Below are 18,114 nucleotides of genomic sequence, written 5' to 3'. Positions count from 1 at the left end.
CTTTATTGTAAATTCACCCTTCTTCAAGTTGGACAGATTCTTGTATCTTTAGATTTTGAAACAATTGGAAATACTACTATCATCATTGTCCATGAAATTTTTTAAATGTGTGGTGTCATGCGGAAACAACCTTTTTTTTTACGTTATGGGAATAAAGCTTTTTCCTATATGTAGATCATCACTATGACCACTACAAATCATGTTTCTCGCTCCACTCATCAATACCTTTAAAAGAACTTTCTTCTTAATAGAACATCCCTTCATTTCCTCCTACGAGATATTCTTATATTTTTCTCCTAGTCTTAATTTCGCAATATGCAACAAATTTCATTTAAGAATTCTCCTGAGTTTGATTTCCTACTATTCCATGTCTACTGGCTTCAAAAATGGAAGTTTCTTCACTTCATTCTATTTTATTAAATTGACTTTAATTTCTCACCTCCAGTCATTGTGGTTCCTTCTCCTCCTCTCCTATAGCACTGATATACCTTGGAAATGTTGTTACTATTTCCCAACTTGGGTAATAAATTCATTAGGATAGCTACCAAGTGTAATCCGCTTATCTTTCCCTCTTTTAAGACATCAACATAATAAAATCTCCTGATCATACGTCTTGTTATCCATAGTTCATTCATATAGTTAGTCCTCTATGGAATAACTTTACAATGTGGTTGTCCCATTGTTATAGATGTTGTTATACACACAACTTATCTTCTCCAATCGTTCTATTTATCATAGCTTCCAAGTTCCTAAAAAAATGACCTCCATGATTTTTCAACTTCACTAGTTGATTGCCAATATTTTCTTCTTTATGAGCATCACCTTATAGTGAAAACTCTTCCATTATGTTCTAAAATAGGTTGTTTCTTCTTACTGATTTCTTACCCCTGTTGTGATACTTCTTCTCTACCACCTAAAACATCTGATCCAAGTTGGCCATAATCACATGAACTATCAAAAAATTTTGCAAGTTTCTCCTTTCCATTTATCTATAGACAACTTTATCCACTATATGCAATTAACCTTGAATCACGAAACCTCATGTAACATTATACTCAACATCTGAACTGAAATCCAAATCTATACGATTTGCCACTGAGACTAAAATATACCATCCTGTGGTTATATATATATATATATATATATATATATATACTGCAAACCCAACTGATTCACTCAAGAATGAAGGGGACTTCAATGGTAGCTTGATGATATTTAATATACAAATGGTATGAGTAGTAAATGAGCAGATACATGTAATCTGAATGGAAATTGCACAATAAATAATGAACATATATCAGAGTTTATCCATTGTGAATTGAAACAGATTTCACTATTTTAGAGCACTTTAATTGGTGACAATTTCAACTTCAATTATCCAATTACTTCAAGTAAACTGTGTTGTAAAATGAACCGGTGGTGAGTAGTTACACCAGCATTAAAGATTTGTTACAAAAACATGCCAATATACCATATCAATAGTGCGATCTTTCAGAGAATTATACATCGTCAATTATGGATAGATTATCACCATCAAGATTAGAAGATTATATACTTTTCCAATGAATCAATGAGTCATAATAAAACTATATCTTAATTTATGTGACTCACATAGAATTTCACTTTGTTATATGGTTGTAATGGAGAGAGCTAAACAACTCAAAAAAATGAGATAGTGGTTTTACACAATAATAATTATTATCAAAGTCTAATAAGGTTAATAAGTTATCCTTATTATCAAAGTTTATGAGTTTAATAACATATATCTCTATCATAAATCATCAACAATCACAATACTTAAACCATAACTTAAACGATAAATTACAATAATTAAACCATAAATTATCAATAATCACAAATTTTGTAGTATAAAACCATGGAAAACATGAGTTAGAAGGTAATGATGTTAGAATAAAACTTAGAGAATTGTCTCAATGTAAAATCCAAATTCGAATGAATAAAGCTTAAGAATATTGGTGGCATTATTGTGTTAAGAAGGTATTTGAATTTTGAAAGAAAAATCATATATTAAATCTACAGATTGATGACTTTTAAGGATAAAGATAAATTGAAATTTTGTGTTTTAAGTGTCTGTCTAGGCAATCATTACTTATGTTAAATGATTCTTATGGCTATTAAATGATTACTCTAAGGAAATTTAAGAAAATCAAACCACCAAAGAAATATTCCACACCAGAACAAGAAGAGACACCGCCACCCGACCCAAAACCAGATCGGATGACTGGGAAGGTTATCCCTCCCCAAAACACAATAAAATCATTTTATTAATTATATGGCATGCCTGCAAGCGCACCCGCAAAGGCAACACCATATCAAATCCCTTAAATTACAATACATTTTAGCCATAATAAGAAGGCGCTTCTCAACCATAGTATCTGTATGGCCACAAAGAGGTGGTGGTGATGACCCTATAATAGGCAACTACATTCATTCAAGTGACATTGTATCCAAATATAAACATCAGAAAGCCATTTCGTGCCATCCCATCCTCCGTGCATAACAATCCTTCGGTTACCCACAGCTGTACCAGCAGCAAAATCATGAGGTGGTGGTAAATCCCCATAGCCTGATAATTCTGTCCACTACCAGATATCAGTATCCAAAAGTCTCCCAGCAATCGCACCCATACTCCATAATTATGGTTGTCCATGGCCACCAGATTTTGCTTGGAACATATGATAGTAATCTACAATTTTAATCCTAAATTTAATATGTAAGTCAAAACCTTGAGTTAGTATATAAAGAAAATTTGACTTGTCAAGGGCATGTATAACAGAGAACCACCAAACCTTTTGTAAACAAGTTGGATCTCAAACCACTAGCTCTACCATGTTAGAAAAACTATAAAATTAGGTAGATTAAAAGGCTAAATATTTTAAGTAATGTCTAAAAACATTATTACAATCTAATTTCTCTTAAATTTTACCTTCCCTATACACTAATGAAGAGGTTTTCCATTACACCAAAACCCACGGGGGTTAGTAAACGTTCCAAACCAGTAACTAGGATCCTCAGAGTGGAAATTACGAATTCCATAAAGGTATAGTGATTTTTCCAACAACCAAAAATAAACTAAAACTAATTATAACACCACTGACCAAAACCAAACTAAAACTAATTATGACACCTAAATTTACAATTATAACACCTGGCAAACAAGAACACGTAATTGGAATTATTTTCTCGGAACATCTAGGCAACAGGGGCAGCAGAAAGCTGGTAAGCCACCAGGGGCAAAGCTTAGACATGCAGAGTGCTCTGGCCCAAGCCTTTAAAAATTATATTTTCGAGAGATTAATTCTGATTCACCGTATAAAAATTATCAGAAACTTGGATATATTTTAGCCAGAAGATTTACCCCTTGGGTCAAATTATCAGAAACTTGGATATATTTTAGCCAGAAGATTTACCCCTTGGGTCAATCTGCCTATGGTAAAAGAAGAGACATATCTCTGATGTGCCTTGCCATTCTTTTATAGTAACTCTATTACATCATTAAATGTTTTGAATTTTTTTTAAATAATCAATAATATTTTGTATAAAAACTGAAATCAGTAAGTGTTCTCTCTATACGTGATTACAATCATTATTTTGTATTGGTTTAGTTGATTTGAAAAATATCTGAAAACATTTGAAATAGTCCATAATATTTTCACTTAAATATATGCTTTTGTGCACGGTTTTCTCTACAATAACAAAAAAAAAATTTATTAGATGAAGCTCATGTCTGCTCACGCTCAAATATATCACAATAGGTCTCATTCATAATTATATAGCAATGGGATTTATTGATTCTATAGACACAATAATTGATTATAAAATTTTTGACTCAACTACAACTCATACATATTGAAAATTAAAAACTTTTTGAAAAAATTTATCCATTATCTCCAAGTGTATAATCTATTATACTTACAAAACAGTAAATTGACAAAACCATGAGACGATTCTCAGCTAGCACCTATAATTTTTATAATTATATTGCAATAATAAAAATTTAGGAATTGCATATTTGTGTAAAAGCCTGGAGGTGGAGGTGGAGGTGGAGGTGGAGGTGGAGGTGGAGGTGGAGGTGGAGGTGGGGTGAGGAGCTGGAAAAGATTAAAAAAAGTAGACACAAAGTGGAATCACAGATTTATCTGAAATGTTGGAGGTACTCAGCATTTAAACTTGGAGGATAAATATCTGAACATCCACCAATGTGAGTTCCCAATTATTTGATGGTAAATTGCAGGTTAATCAATTTTTTTTGCAATTAGTAAAATATAAATGGCATCTTCACAATTTTTTTTTTGTCAATTCATAAATCTGATATTTTACACTTTTAAAACATGAAAATAAATTTATTTTTCAAAATCAAAACAAAGGTAATAAAGTTAGGTAAATTAATATAGATTCAAAAAAAAATGCCATTAAATAAAAACTAAAAATTAAATATCATCTCTTAAATGAATCACTCCAAGTATTCGTGGAATGGACCAGTCGACACTAACCAGCACTAAAAGAATCACTCTAAAATTTTGTCATTTAATTCACTATCACTCGAGCATTCTGTTGTTTAATTCACTAATCTTCAGCCTACAGTAGTGTACAAACACTTTGAAATAATCACCAACAATGCCATGTCAGTTGTACAGTAAATTTCTACAAAGATTGGAGTAAATTGCATTAAAACAACTTTACAGTCTCAATAACTAAAACTAATAACTTTATCATTTTTTAGACATTTACCAACATATATCCAAAAAAAAAAGTCTCCATTCTCCAAAGTACAATAAATATAATCCTGATTACATAAATTAGATACGAATAGATTTTTCAGAAACCAAAATTCCACTCACAAAAACCTATAATTTCACAAAACTAAACATGTTTAGCCATGGCCTCAAAAACAGCCAACAAAACATCTATATGATCTTATTGTGTCTCGCTGTTTTAGGCGAGCTCTATAAGGATGCCACTTTTACTTTCCTAATGTTAAATTCTATCCACATAATGCTATTCTATTATCAAAATGGAAACATAATTTCTTCACCTAACTACTCAACTAATCGAATGTCAAATCAATCACCGGATTGAAAGTAAATTTGACTATCCTATTTCATCATATTCAATGATAAAACATCCAAAGTATAATGAACCTGGTTAACCTACTATTCCAACATATTTCTCACTGATTAACGCCTATTTCTATGTGCTTTAAGCCCATTTATATGTTGTTTAACAATTCCTACTTATAGATTTTGAAAATTTTAAGCCTTCCAAAGGGCACTAGGGAAATGCATGTTGTCTATATCATCTCCTACTATTCCAACATATTTCTGACTGATTAACGCCTATTTCTTTGTGCTTTAAGCCCATTTATATGTTGTTTAACAGTTCCTACTTATAGAATTTGAAAATTTTAAGCCTTCCAAAGGGCACTAGGGAAATGCATGTTGTCTGTTATCATCTCCTTCATAGTCCTCCCGTCCAGCGGCAAACAGAATGAAACAGTGCCACTGTCCAGGCAGGGCTATGCATGAACTTTATCTTTCAAAAACAATGCCAAAAATTCTGCAAAACCCGGAAATAATAAAAAGAAACATTGCCAAAACCTACCAAAAATTATATGAAGGATAATATACAATAACATACAAAATCAAAACAATCACATAAATCTAGGGTAGCTTTTGCAATTGCAACAAACCGGGAATATATAAGTGGAACAATGGAAACATTTTTTTTATCAGCAATGAAATAAATTGAAACACAACACTCTCTTTGGATTGACCATGATCCCGCCCATAAACAGATATTCAAACGCATTAATTTATGTGGTGACGGCCAAAACGAAAGCAAACCTTCTACTAGAATAATTATTATATTACCACAAGGCAAAAAAAAATGGCAGAAACGTGTATAGCGAGGGTTTATAAAAATATGCGGCCTCCTGGAAGTAACAATTATGTAACTTTCAAAACAAGTTGAGTTAACAGAACAATTTTTTTTTTTTTTAAAGATGCCCATAGGCCCTAAGGGTTGAAACTTTCTCTGATACCACATGTAACAACACAAAATAAATATCTAATTAACTTATTAACATTAAATTTAAAACAGAACGAAAGCAAGCCTTCTACTAGAATAATTATTATATTACCACAAGTTCATAAAAAAAATGGCAGAAACGTGTTAGCGATTCTGTAACTTTCAAAACAAGTTGAGTTAACAGAATATTTTTTTTTTTTTTAAAGATGCCTATAGGCCCTAAGGGTTGAAACTTGCTCTGATACCACATGTAACAACACAAAATAAATATCTAATTAACTTATTAACATTAAATTTAAAACAGAGTGGCACTTACCTAGCCAAATAAACATGTAATTAATTAACTAAATTCAAACAATGAATAGTGCTTACCTGTGCTTACTTGTGGTAGAAGTAGGCTTACCGTAACAAGGTTTTGGGGACGACTCTCCACCCAATCGTAGCCTCAATTGTGCAAGGATTTGCTACAATTGGTCACCCCCAAGCCTTCAATCAACGTACTACTGCCAGTGGCTCCTAAGTCTTAGAACACCATTCTCCCAAGAGAATGAAAGATAGAATCTCGGAATGATGGAATGCAGGAATGCCTCTCATCTTCCTCACCATCTATTAAATAGAACAAACATTGGAAGGGGAACCATATGCACACACTCCATGTGTCTACATGCAACTTTCTTTTGATTTTTAGCTTTCTTGTTTTATTTCTTTACTTTTCTTTTGATTTTTAACTTTTTTGTTTTATTTTCTTCTTTTTTATAGTTTTCTTGTTTTATTTCTATTTATTCTTATTTAGAGCTTTAGTATGGCTATTACTATTTTTATTTTTATTATTTTTATTGTATATATTTTTAATATCATTTATTATTTAACATTTATGATTTATTATTTTTATTATTTATTATTAAGTGATTTATTTATTATTATTCATTATTTATGTTATTAATTATTATTTTGTATTATTTATTATTTATATTATTTATTATTTATTCTTTTTATTATTTATTATTATTACAATAACAACTTCCAGTGATACAATTTTACTTCTTTAGAGCATTCCAATCATTAAGCAATTATACTTCAAAATTTCAACCATAAACTTCAATATAGCAATAGAAATCACAGTGAAAATAATGAAACAAGAGACAACAAAATTTGGAAAACTCATATCTTTCCTTATGAGAGAGAGTTCAATTCATCATAATATTCCAATCAAAAATCCAACCTTTGAATTCAATAAATGCCAAGTCAAAACCAATCAAATGAGAGAGAATAAGTCAACATTTGCTCACTAAGTAAGAGGGTTGAATTTCGGTCTAAGGTTGTTAGTCAAAGGGTCGAAATTCACTCTTAAAATTTCCACAAAAGTTCAGCGAAACCTCGGATTTTGACCTATGGTCAAACCTCAGTCAATGTGGTTGAAACTTGGTCAAAGAATAGTCAACGAACCATAGAAAGTTCGACCTTAAAACTTTAGTCAATAACTCAGTCAAACAAGAGCGTCAACGCTGGTCAACAAAAGTCCAATGAGTTGGTCAATGTAGAAATCAATCCTCTTCTTCTTCTCATTTGTGATCAAATCTTTGTGTGATTGGTCAAATAAGTGAGCGATGATGATGCCCAAATGGAGTCCAACAAATGCCAATATATGAGTGTCAAGAGATGGGTTTTGATCTTGGGTCAAACCCCTTCAAATGGTGGGTTTGAGCTATCAAGTTGAGGCTGACTTGGACAACTAGAAGATAAACAATTTTTCCTTTGTTTTTGCCAATAAAAATGCTGACCGTAACTACTATATTTCAGTGGAAAAAAACCTTAGAAGTCATAGGATGATATGAATTTATTACCCAAATGGAGAGGTCGAATGCAAATTTATAGTGTTTTAAGGGTGCCCCAAAAGGTGTGTCTCTTGAGCTAAGCCGACCTATACTTTGAGGGCCAAATTGACTTTTGGAGGCAATTTCAAAATTCAAAATTGAAATTTTTCTTATTTTATTCTATGGGAAAATATAATTTATGAATGCCAACCATGGCTACCAAAATCAACACATCTTTGGTACACCTCCTCTCCACCATAAAGGATAAAGGGTAGATGAAATTTGAACCTATGAGATACATGAGATATTTTTGTTCTAGAGCATACCAACAAACAAAGTCATAGAGTTTCTTTATTGAAGATTGCATATTAGAACAATGTTACTACATTTTTCTAGTACCATTATTTTGTGTTAAATTCAGTGCATTTTTTGGTTTGTGGAATTCTACTATTATTCCTTCTTACAATTTTATCCATACAACTTGACTTTTGGAGGCAATTTCAAAATTTAAAAATGAAAATTCTTTTATTTTATTTTGTGGGCAAATATAATTTATGAATACCAACCATGGCTACCAAAATCAACATATCTTTGGTACACCTCCTCTCCACCACAAAGGATAAAGGGTAGAGGAGATTTGAACCTATGAGTTATGTGAGATATTTTTGTTCTAGAACATACCTACGAACAAATTCATAGAGTTTCTTTCTTGAAGATTGCATATTAGAACAATGTTAATACATTTTTTCTAGTACCATTATTTTGTGTTAAATTTAGTGTATTTTATGGTTTGCGGAATTCTACTATTATTCCTTCTTATTCTCAAGTTTATCCATACATAGCTTTGAATGTTAGTGGCAATGATGCATTCTCTCATCTCTATCATTGGTGTGGTGTTGACTAACAAGGAAAACTACTCAGAGTAGTTCAAAAATATGAAGGACTTGTTGATTTATTATGAAGTATGGGGTGGGATTTATGAAGGAGATGGCAAAGGAGAAGCATAGTAGAATTCTAGTGGGACCTAGAAAGCCTATGTCAGCTAAGAAGCTTTCCATTTGAAAGAAAAAAGACATGAAATATTATGCTCTAATTTTTGCTACAATAACTAAAGAGGCGAGCCACCATATTGTTCACATTTATGATTCTTATGGAGCCTTAAAGAAGTTAAAGGACTTGTATGACTCTCACTCAGAACTAGAACTCCTACAATTGTTGGTGAATCTCCTCAACCTAGAGTTGAAGGATGATTGTCCCATGAGTTTAGCCTCTAATATCACAACCATCATGCATGACATAGATTCCATTGGAGTGAAAATAGACATACCTCTCGCAACGTGAATCTCCTCAACCTAGAGTTGAAGGATGAAGGTCCCATGAGTTCAGCCTCTAATATCAAAACCATCAAGCATGACATAGATTCCATTGGAGTGAAAATAGACATATCTCTCACAACGTTCATCAATCCTCTCTAGCCTACATACTCATATTATCTTGAATCCCTACAAGATAGTGGCCAAATGAAGTCCATTTCATTTGACTCCATAGTGGAGAAAGTCATAGAACATGAGAAAGTCTTTGGAAGGAAGAATACAACTCATCCCATTGACTTTGTGTGCTTTGCTCCAAAATAGAAGAATCAATCAAATGCATTTTCTAGAGGGGAAGGAAATAAAAGAAGAAAGAGATTTAGTGTTCACTATGACTAATGTGGAGAAATGGACACGAAGTGAAGAAACAAAATCTCGTGGGAGAAGATGAAGGACAAGAAAAGTCAGAAAGAAATAAGATCGATACAAAGTAGATACAAAGCATTGGACCTGGTAAAAGATAAAGCATTTTCCTCTACTAATTACATATTTTCTGAGTGCAATTTTGGAATGATGGACTCAAAGATGTAGTAACTACAACCACAGTCCATCAAAAATCGATTTGCGGTCATTTTAAGCCACCATTTGGTAGAAGACTTAAGGCTTTTTCTAGCCATTTTGTTTGTGGTCATTCCAAAACGATTATATTTAAAGACCACATTTAGTCATTTGTAGTTTTCCTTCATCTTTCTATGTGGACTCACAAATACTCCTTAGGATTTAAGGGGTGGGGGAGATGGGTGTGGATGTTAGATACCTAATCCTAGGGGATTTGGTGAATTATGAATATTTTGTAAATATGTAAATAAGAGAAAATACCCATTAGGATTGAGGGGTGGGGGAGGAGGTGTTAGATACCTAATCCTTATGGATTTGGTGAATTCTGAATATTTTGTAAATATGTAAATAGGAAAAATATGAACATTCAAAAAAGGAAGAGACACTTTGGAAATTGAAACCGAGATCATGAAAATACACACATAGATTAATGGAAAATCAATAAAAGTTGTAGTTTTTGTTTAAATAATCTAGAACACATAGACACTCTAAGCTAAATAAAATATAGTACATCACAACATGTTACATATAAAAATATATGTAATAAGGCATGTAGGGTTAATTTACTATTATTTGTTTATGAAATTGCAATACACATGAAACATGAGGCGAATTCCAATGTATAATGTTTGTTATATTTATTATTATTATTTCAAATAATCTTTAAATTCCTTAACTCTTATTTCTTCATATTCCTAACATAATAAAAATGATCTTTATATAACTTATGTTAAGGATATTATGCATCATTTACCTTCAAAACATGTATATCCTAATTAAGACTTACTATAAAATATATATGTAAATTTAATTAAAAAGGCAATATGTATTCATGTGTTAATTAAATTTATTTATACATAACTAATATACTCTTATTAAAACCATATAAAAATGATTGATATTAAATTAAACACATTTAATAATTATTTGATTTTATGTACCAAAATATTAATTAATACATTGTTTATCATTATTTTTCTTAGTCATAAATATTCCCACAAAATACCCTTATACATAGTTTTAAAGGTGATTCCCAAATCGTCATTGACATGCTCCGGAAACTGCAGCGGGGAAAACCATGGGATCACGTCGCCAAGAGCTGGAGGGTTGCTGCCATTATCCAAGATATTGAAGAACAGTTGCGGCAGATTGATTATATAACACTTACCCATGTCCTACATCGTGGCAATCGGGCGGCAGATTATCTTGCCAATTGGGCAAGTGCTGAATCGGCTCGGGTGTTGGATGGTAGTTGGAGCTTGATACATGAGGATCCACGCTGGGCTGAGCTGGCAGCCATCATCCGCCAGGATAATGATGAGGCCATGGGGCGCGACAGGACCGTTTAACACCCTTCACATAATGATCTGGGGACGAAAGGAACGACATCATAAAGATCACTGCGGTGGGATCAGGTACGAATCTGCTCAACTTCCCATTTGGCAGAATGATTTAATGCAGACATGCGATGAATTGCCCATCCCAAGGCCGACGGCAGAATGGGTATTGTTGTGGGTATGCGGTGGCATCGGGAGGACACAGTGCTCATCACATCAACACCTTCATCCCGCGACGTGTAATAATGACCAAGTTTGGGTGCTACCTCACAATGACGACGGAAGGTGGTCGACTGGTATAAGGCTCCATGCAACCGGTTTCCTCTTCCATGCTTGTAGAAGAATTGGTTTCTCTAAGTCCCTGCTCTATTTCGTGAGGGAGTTTAGTTTTTGGTTTGTCTGTAAGTATGGCTGCAGTTCGCTCTGAGGGTAGACGAACGCGCAGTCAGGGGGCACCTCTGGAGGAGCAGGGGAAACATGCAGCTGATGACGCTTTGCGTTCTATACCTGTAGACCTCTCGGAGGATTTGGATGACCAGGCAGGAGATATCGGGGAGAATTCTGGAGCAGTGTTGCGACGGCCGACCTCGGGAGGCAAGGTAGGCAAATGGATGCGGCATTCTAGCTCTGTAGGTGTCGGAGATGAAGATGCTGTGGAGGATGATAGTAGTCCAGCGGATGATGATGATGAGGAGGTTTGCGGAAGTCGCGGTTGCGGTAGAGGCCGGAGGGGCCGCGGAGGTGGACGTGGTCGTGGTCAGGCCCGAGCTCGCGAGGAAGGTTGCAGTACTGGGATTCCTGGAAGGGGGCGAGGAAAGAAGGATATGCGACGCAAATTGAAGGAAGCCGAGAGCGCCTACATGCATGAAACCCATCCTAATGTTCGGCGGATTGTTGACCATCTGGAGGAGGAGGCCCTGCAGGAACAATCGGATCCGGAGATGGCGGATTGGGAGCATTATCTTCCTGACCCTGGCCACACCAGAGGGCGGATGTCCCTATATAAACAATCTCTGCACGTCTATTGGGGTCTGAAGCGTTTGCTTGCCAAGTCCATGGAACAGGTAGCAGCGGAAATGGTGGAGATTGCCCAAGAGAAACTGAAAAAAGAACTGAAGAATCTCCAAATTACTCTCATGATGCAGGACAGGAAGATCGACAAGTTGATTCAGATGATCCGAGATGGTGGCATTGTTAAGGTGGAACCTGATATCCAGCCAGAGGACATGAAGCAGTAGCGTCTGACGGTTTTTTACATATCACTCTGTTTTGTAGTTTCGCTATCATAGAGGGCTTTCATTTCAGTTCTGTCTTCGCAGTTTTGTTTAGTATGTTAAGGTTGAACAGTAGGGTTTTCTTTCCTGTTTAGACAACTTGACCATATACTTCCTTTTGCCTGGACATGAGTTATTTTTGAAGCTCACCTGGTTTCCCTTCGGGGCGGGTGACGGCATTTATATGTACATAGTTTTTTTATTTTTCTATTAATGGAATCATACCTCAGCTTACAAAAAAAAAATATGGTATTCTCTTTCTTTTTATTATAGATGTATGTTCTGTCGAAAATAACATTATAGATGTATTACAAAATAAATTGCATTATAGTTCATTTTTGGATCATTCTGTTACAAACATTTGACCCTAGGAGCTCCTATGATTATAAAGCATCTTGGTGGGCACATCACAACCTTCGAGTGTGCAACATTGACATGTTTTATAACTGCCTAATGTTATGCAGAGTTACTCCACTTGAACTATTCCTCATAATAAGCTTATGTAGTCTCTATATTATCAGTTACTTAGTGGAATATCATTAACACTTAAATATAGTGCAAGTAAATATTAGTGTCGTGTCTACTTTAGTAAACACGCCTTTTTTAAAGGTACACACGATTGTAGGGCCTAACAAACACTATCTGCAATGACACTCGGCATTTCCCTATTCTTAGTAGTATTTGTCCGTGGCGCATATGTGTTTGCAAGATCATAATTATAATATCTATTACATATGTTGTTAAATTAAAATGTTTTTTGATATAATGTAAAATATTTTATGGAAATAATTTTTAATTGCTTTATAAAATAAAATAATAAGTTTAATAACTCATATAATGATCAACATTCTGAAATTTTCTCAACATAGTGTTTGTTTGATCTTCTACCTTACTATATTTTTTATTTTTTTTATATTGGCCTTGAATATAACATGGAAAGTAATAAATTATTAATGTTTTGAGATAGTTTGATTTTTTCCATTAAATATTTTTTTTTTTCTGGGTTAAGACTAAACTAAGTATCCACAGGGAATTGAACCAGTGACCTATCGCAAGGAGTGCCTTAACAGTGCACCCATTCACCGTCAATCCAAAGCCCCGTGGGTTTTTTCCATTAAATATTGACCTCAAAAAGAAAAAAGAAAAAAAATCTTTATTAATTTAATCTTTTTTATTTTCATAATAAAGTGTTTTCTCTTTTCGATGAAAAGAGAAGATATGAAAGATATGAGTGTTAAAATGAAATTATGGGCCAAGAAATCTCGAAGAATTATACTTAGATAACTTATCAATTTGTATGACATGGAAAATAATAAATTATTATTGTTTTAAGATAGTTTGATTATTTCCATTAAATATTGACTTCAGAAAGAAAAAGAAAAAAAATATTTATTAATTTAATCTTTTTTGTTTTCATAATAGAGTGTTTTTTCTTGTCAAAATTGGCAGATGACAAAAGAAGATGCGAAAGATACGAGTGGTAAAATGAAATTATGGATCAAGAAAGATAGATTTGGAAGAATTGTGCTTAAATAACTTATCAATTTGTATGACATAGACGAGATTTTTATGCTCAAACCCTGCACCATTTATGTTTCCTTCATCAAATTCTTAGATGAAACATGATGAGATTATTAGTATGTCAAAATCAATGACAAAGAGAGAGAAAGATGGGAGATTCATACTTACGTAATGTATCATTCATATGACATAGATGGGAGTTTTATTCTCTTAACTTGTATCATTTATGTGACTCGTAATCCACGCTCTTTCAGAGTCTATTTTGAAAATGAATATGTTGATAATGCTCAAATAACTTGTATCATCTGTAAAATAATTGTGGAGATTTTTGCTCAAATAGCCTATATCATATTTTCGACATTGATATATTAATGTTCAAATAATTTATACGATAAGTTGTATGATAATTTTAGGAAGTTTATGCTCAAATAACCTATATCATTTGTACGACTTACAATTCATGTTTTTCACTAATCTATTTTGAAAACTTACCTATTAGTAAGGTTCAAATATTGTATCCCAAATGTGGGTGTGTATATTGGAGGGGAAATATCCACAACTTGAAATGAGTGCAATTTATTTAACACAAGGCATAGAGCACCCATCAAATGGCACTCAACATGGTTTGAACTTTGAAGTACTCTTTCACTTGCAGTGTAATCTGGTTTGTTCATAGGATAAGGTTGAGGGGATGGTCTACGTTGTGTGGGAGTTTGAAGGAGGATAACCCCTCCTACACTCAACTCACAAGAGCATTTGAGCGACAATTATGGCAACCACATGAAGATTGATGGTATATTATGAAACATGATGGAGCAAGGTTGTTAAGCAAGGGCAAGTGATGCCTATGTAGTTAATCATTGCATTCTATAAACTCAATTTTCATGGGAAATTCTTAGCTTTTACAAATTTCATATTTTTAGAGGAGGTGGGTTTAGAAAGGAATGCCAATGCCATTCTAATGATGGAGCTCAATTGGAAATTGGTCATCTTAGGGCACACTCTCTCTGGTTTGTTGCAAATTCGATGGACGAGTATCAAATTAGCTATAATTATCATTTCTATTTTCACTAGCCCTTCAATCATGGATACTCCACTCTCGATATTTTGCTAGAGTTGTGGATTCATAATCTTATGATTTTACATCTCTTTCATAAGGCTCTTAATTTTGGGAGGGGTGTTTTATATGGGCTTTTGGTAATTCCATCTGTTTCTCACTCTTTCACCCTTCAAATCTGGTTCCCTAATTCATGTGATCTCTCATCTTGCCATTCCCTCTTTGGCCAGTCTCTTATGTTCACAACTCTCCCTCTTATGACTCCTCTTTTCCCTCTCTAAACTTTTACTATATTCATTCTGGTCTTTGTTTTCTCCTTGTGTTCCCCTTCTTTTCTAGAGTTGCGGATTCATTATATTTTGATTTTACATCTCTTTCATAGGGCTCTTAATTTTGGGAGGTGTGTTTTATATGGTCTTTTGGTAATTCCATTTGTTTATCACTCTTTCAGCCTTCAAATCTGGTGCTTAATTCATGTGAGCTCTCATCATTATATTTTGATTTTACATCTCTTTCATAGGGCTCTTAATTTTGGGAGGTGTGTTTTATATGGTCTTTTGGTAATTCCATTTGTTTATCACTCTTTCAACCTTCAAATCTGGTGCTTAATTCATGTGAGCTCTCATCTTGCAATTCCTGCTTTGGCCAGTCTCTTATATTCACAACTCTCCCTCTTATGACTCCTCTTGTCCCTCTCTAAACTTTTACTATCTTCATTTGGTCTTTGTTTTCTCCTTCCTTGTGTTCCCCTTCTTTGGTTGGCCCCTCCTTGGTCTCCCTGCTACATGGAAAGATGACATATATCTTCTTCACTTCATGGAGGGAGAAGAGAACGAGCTAGAACCTCTTATGCCTCTAGCCTTCCTTCTCCCTCTACTGGTTAGACCTGCACTCAATATGTAGCGCACACTACCATGTAGGTATAAATATATCAACCTTGAAGTGGTTTATTGTTATGAAACCAGCTCACAAAAAGATAGAAAAGAGAGATCCACGCCTTAGAATTCAGCCTCTTCGAGGGGGCAACCTCCTTTACATTACATAAATGAACAATTCTTGGACGATACAAATGAAAAGACCTCCTTTCTATATATAGGAGTCTAAGGGGTCATAACATAATCAGGGCCAACATAACAATAATAATGTAAAGGCACAATAATAACAATAATGGGCTTCTATGGGGCACAATAGTAACAATATGGGCACTACATGGGTACATCAATATAATAAGTGGGTTGTACTAATAACAATAAGGGTTTACACTAGTGGTATAGGGGCCTAACATGCCCCTCCCCTTCAAAAAGCGTTGTCCTCAACGCTTGAGTAGTTCTTGATGCTTCTGTATAAAATTCTTGTCCTCCCATGTGGAATCTTCAGCGGGTAAGTTCTTACACTTGATGAGATACTTTGAAATTGATCGATTTCGTAGCTGTCGGGTTCTTGTTTCTGTGATTGCTCCAGGTGCCAATATGATTTTTCCTTCCTCTTCAATTTCTGGCAATATTGTTTGAATTGGGATCTTTTGCAACTTTTGAATAAGTGGCCATACTTCTTCATCCTTCTTCCATTTTCATCCCTTGCTTCGTTTATCCAATCTGGTTGGATAATATAAATAGCACAAAACAATGCTTCCACATCCTCATCCTTGAAGAGTCTTCCCATTCGGTAAGGTCGCCATGTTTTAAGTGCCTGTTGTTTCGTTTGATTTTGCACCGAAGTGGCGTTATCCTTTAAAAGTTGGAGAACTTGTTGTTGATGCTCGATGTGATCTTCACTGCTTGAACCTTTTTCTTCTTGATATTTCCTTCTATCTCTAGAGTTTGAGGAGTGGTAATTTCTTACAATCCTTTACAAGATATGGTTGGATTTATTTCTTTATGCTCGATGTGATCTTTCACTTCTTGAACATTTTTCTTCTTTATATGTCCTTCTATATTGATAGTTTGAGGAGTGGTAATTTCGAACAATGAATTACAAGATATGTTCTGATTCATTTCTTCTTTCTCGATGTGATCTTTCACTTCTTGCACCTTTTTCTTCTTGATATGTCCTTCTATCTTGAGAGTTTGAGGAGTGGTAATTCTTGCCAATGCTTTACAAGATATGGTCTGATTCATTTCTTCTTTCTCTGGGGTGGGGTCCCGGCGTATATCTTCTCCTTTTGATGTTTCTTGATCCTTTTCTTCCTCCTCTTCATATTCTATGTAAAATAATTTCTTCTCAGCACACTTATGAACTTTAGTGCATTTGCTATCACAATTGTAACAAAGCCCTTTTTCTCTTTTTTCTTCCAATTGTTATGGTGTAACCCTTGTAGGTTGTGGAAGGCTAGGAGAAACAACACTTCCATCTTTATAGTTGTGATGGGTACGCTTCCTGGTTTCCATAATTTTACTTTCCACTATGTCACAAAGCCCTTTTACTCTTTCCAATAGTTGTGGTGTTGCTCTAAAGAAGGTGTTGCTCTTTGTATCCTCATAATGTGCTATCATTTCCTCCGTGAAAATGACCACGTAACAAGTTGTTTACGAGAACAAAGCCCTTTGTACCATAAAAACTGATATGTTTCTAAATATGAAGATGCAATACATACCTTTTGTAATAGTTGTACACCATGTATATCAAAATATTGCTCCATCTGAAGTATCCAATTTACCGGATCCTTGCCATCAAACTTCCTCATCTTGCTTTTTCTTGATTTTAGGAGCTCTACCTTGAAACGACTGTAACTATGTACTTTTGGATCTTTAAGTTCTGAAATTGTGACCTATAGTAGCCCTCTGTGTCCTCTTCCCAATGCCACCAGTCTGATCCAAATTGGATTCTCCAAGAGAGAGTTATGCACAATCTCCCAAGATGACCTGATTATAGACTAGTTCAGTAGAGCGAACTTGTACGACGCGCCACGGGTCATTGTTTCGAACTTTGGATCTGAAAACCACCCACAAGAAACTACAGTCTGTCCTCTTTCTGTACCTTCTTACAAAACTTCAATCCTATCCCCAGAGAGAAAGTTATGACGATTTTCCCCAGGTCACCTGTTTTGAATGTAATTCAGGAGTCTGCAAAAAGACCAACTTCCTCAGATCATATCTCCGCAAATGTCATGCGAAAAGCTCTGAAATTCAGACCCAA

The 18,114-nt window shown here is 34.4% G+C and overlaps 1 protein-coding gene across 2 annotated transcripts in view; it reads left to right on the top strand.

Annotated features, from left to right (window-relative positions):
- The window catches only part of LOC149267521 (uncharacterized), a 473,448-nt gene extending 459,404 nt beyond the window's left edge, over positions 1 to 14,044 (top strand). The window contains exon 7 of one of the 2 annotated variants that reach the window (XM_089433325.1): positions 13,851 to 14,044. In XM_089433325.1, coding sequence (XP_089289451.1) covers positions 13,851 to 13,937 — 87 coding nt within the window. In that variant the 3' untranslated portion in view covers positions 13,938 to 14,044. The remainder of the gene's footprint in view (positions 1 to 13,850) is intronic. The other variant, XM_089433324.1, reaches the window with a different exon arrangement.
- Positions 14,045 to 18,114: the final 4,070 nt, after the last annotated feature.

Source organism: Pinus tabuliformis, chromosome 6 (assembly GCF_031772625.1).
Source record: "Pinus tabuliformis cultivar Carrire ecotype Pingquan chromosome 6, CPIR1, whole genome shotgun sequence".
In the NCBI taxonomy this organism is placed as follows: domain Eukaryota; kingdom Viridiplantae; phylum Streptophyta; class Pinopsida; order Pinales; family Pinaceae; genus Pinus; species Pinus tabuliformis.
This window is presented reverse-complemented; position numbering and strand designations above follow the sequence as displayed.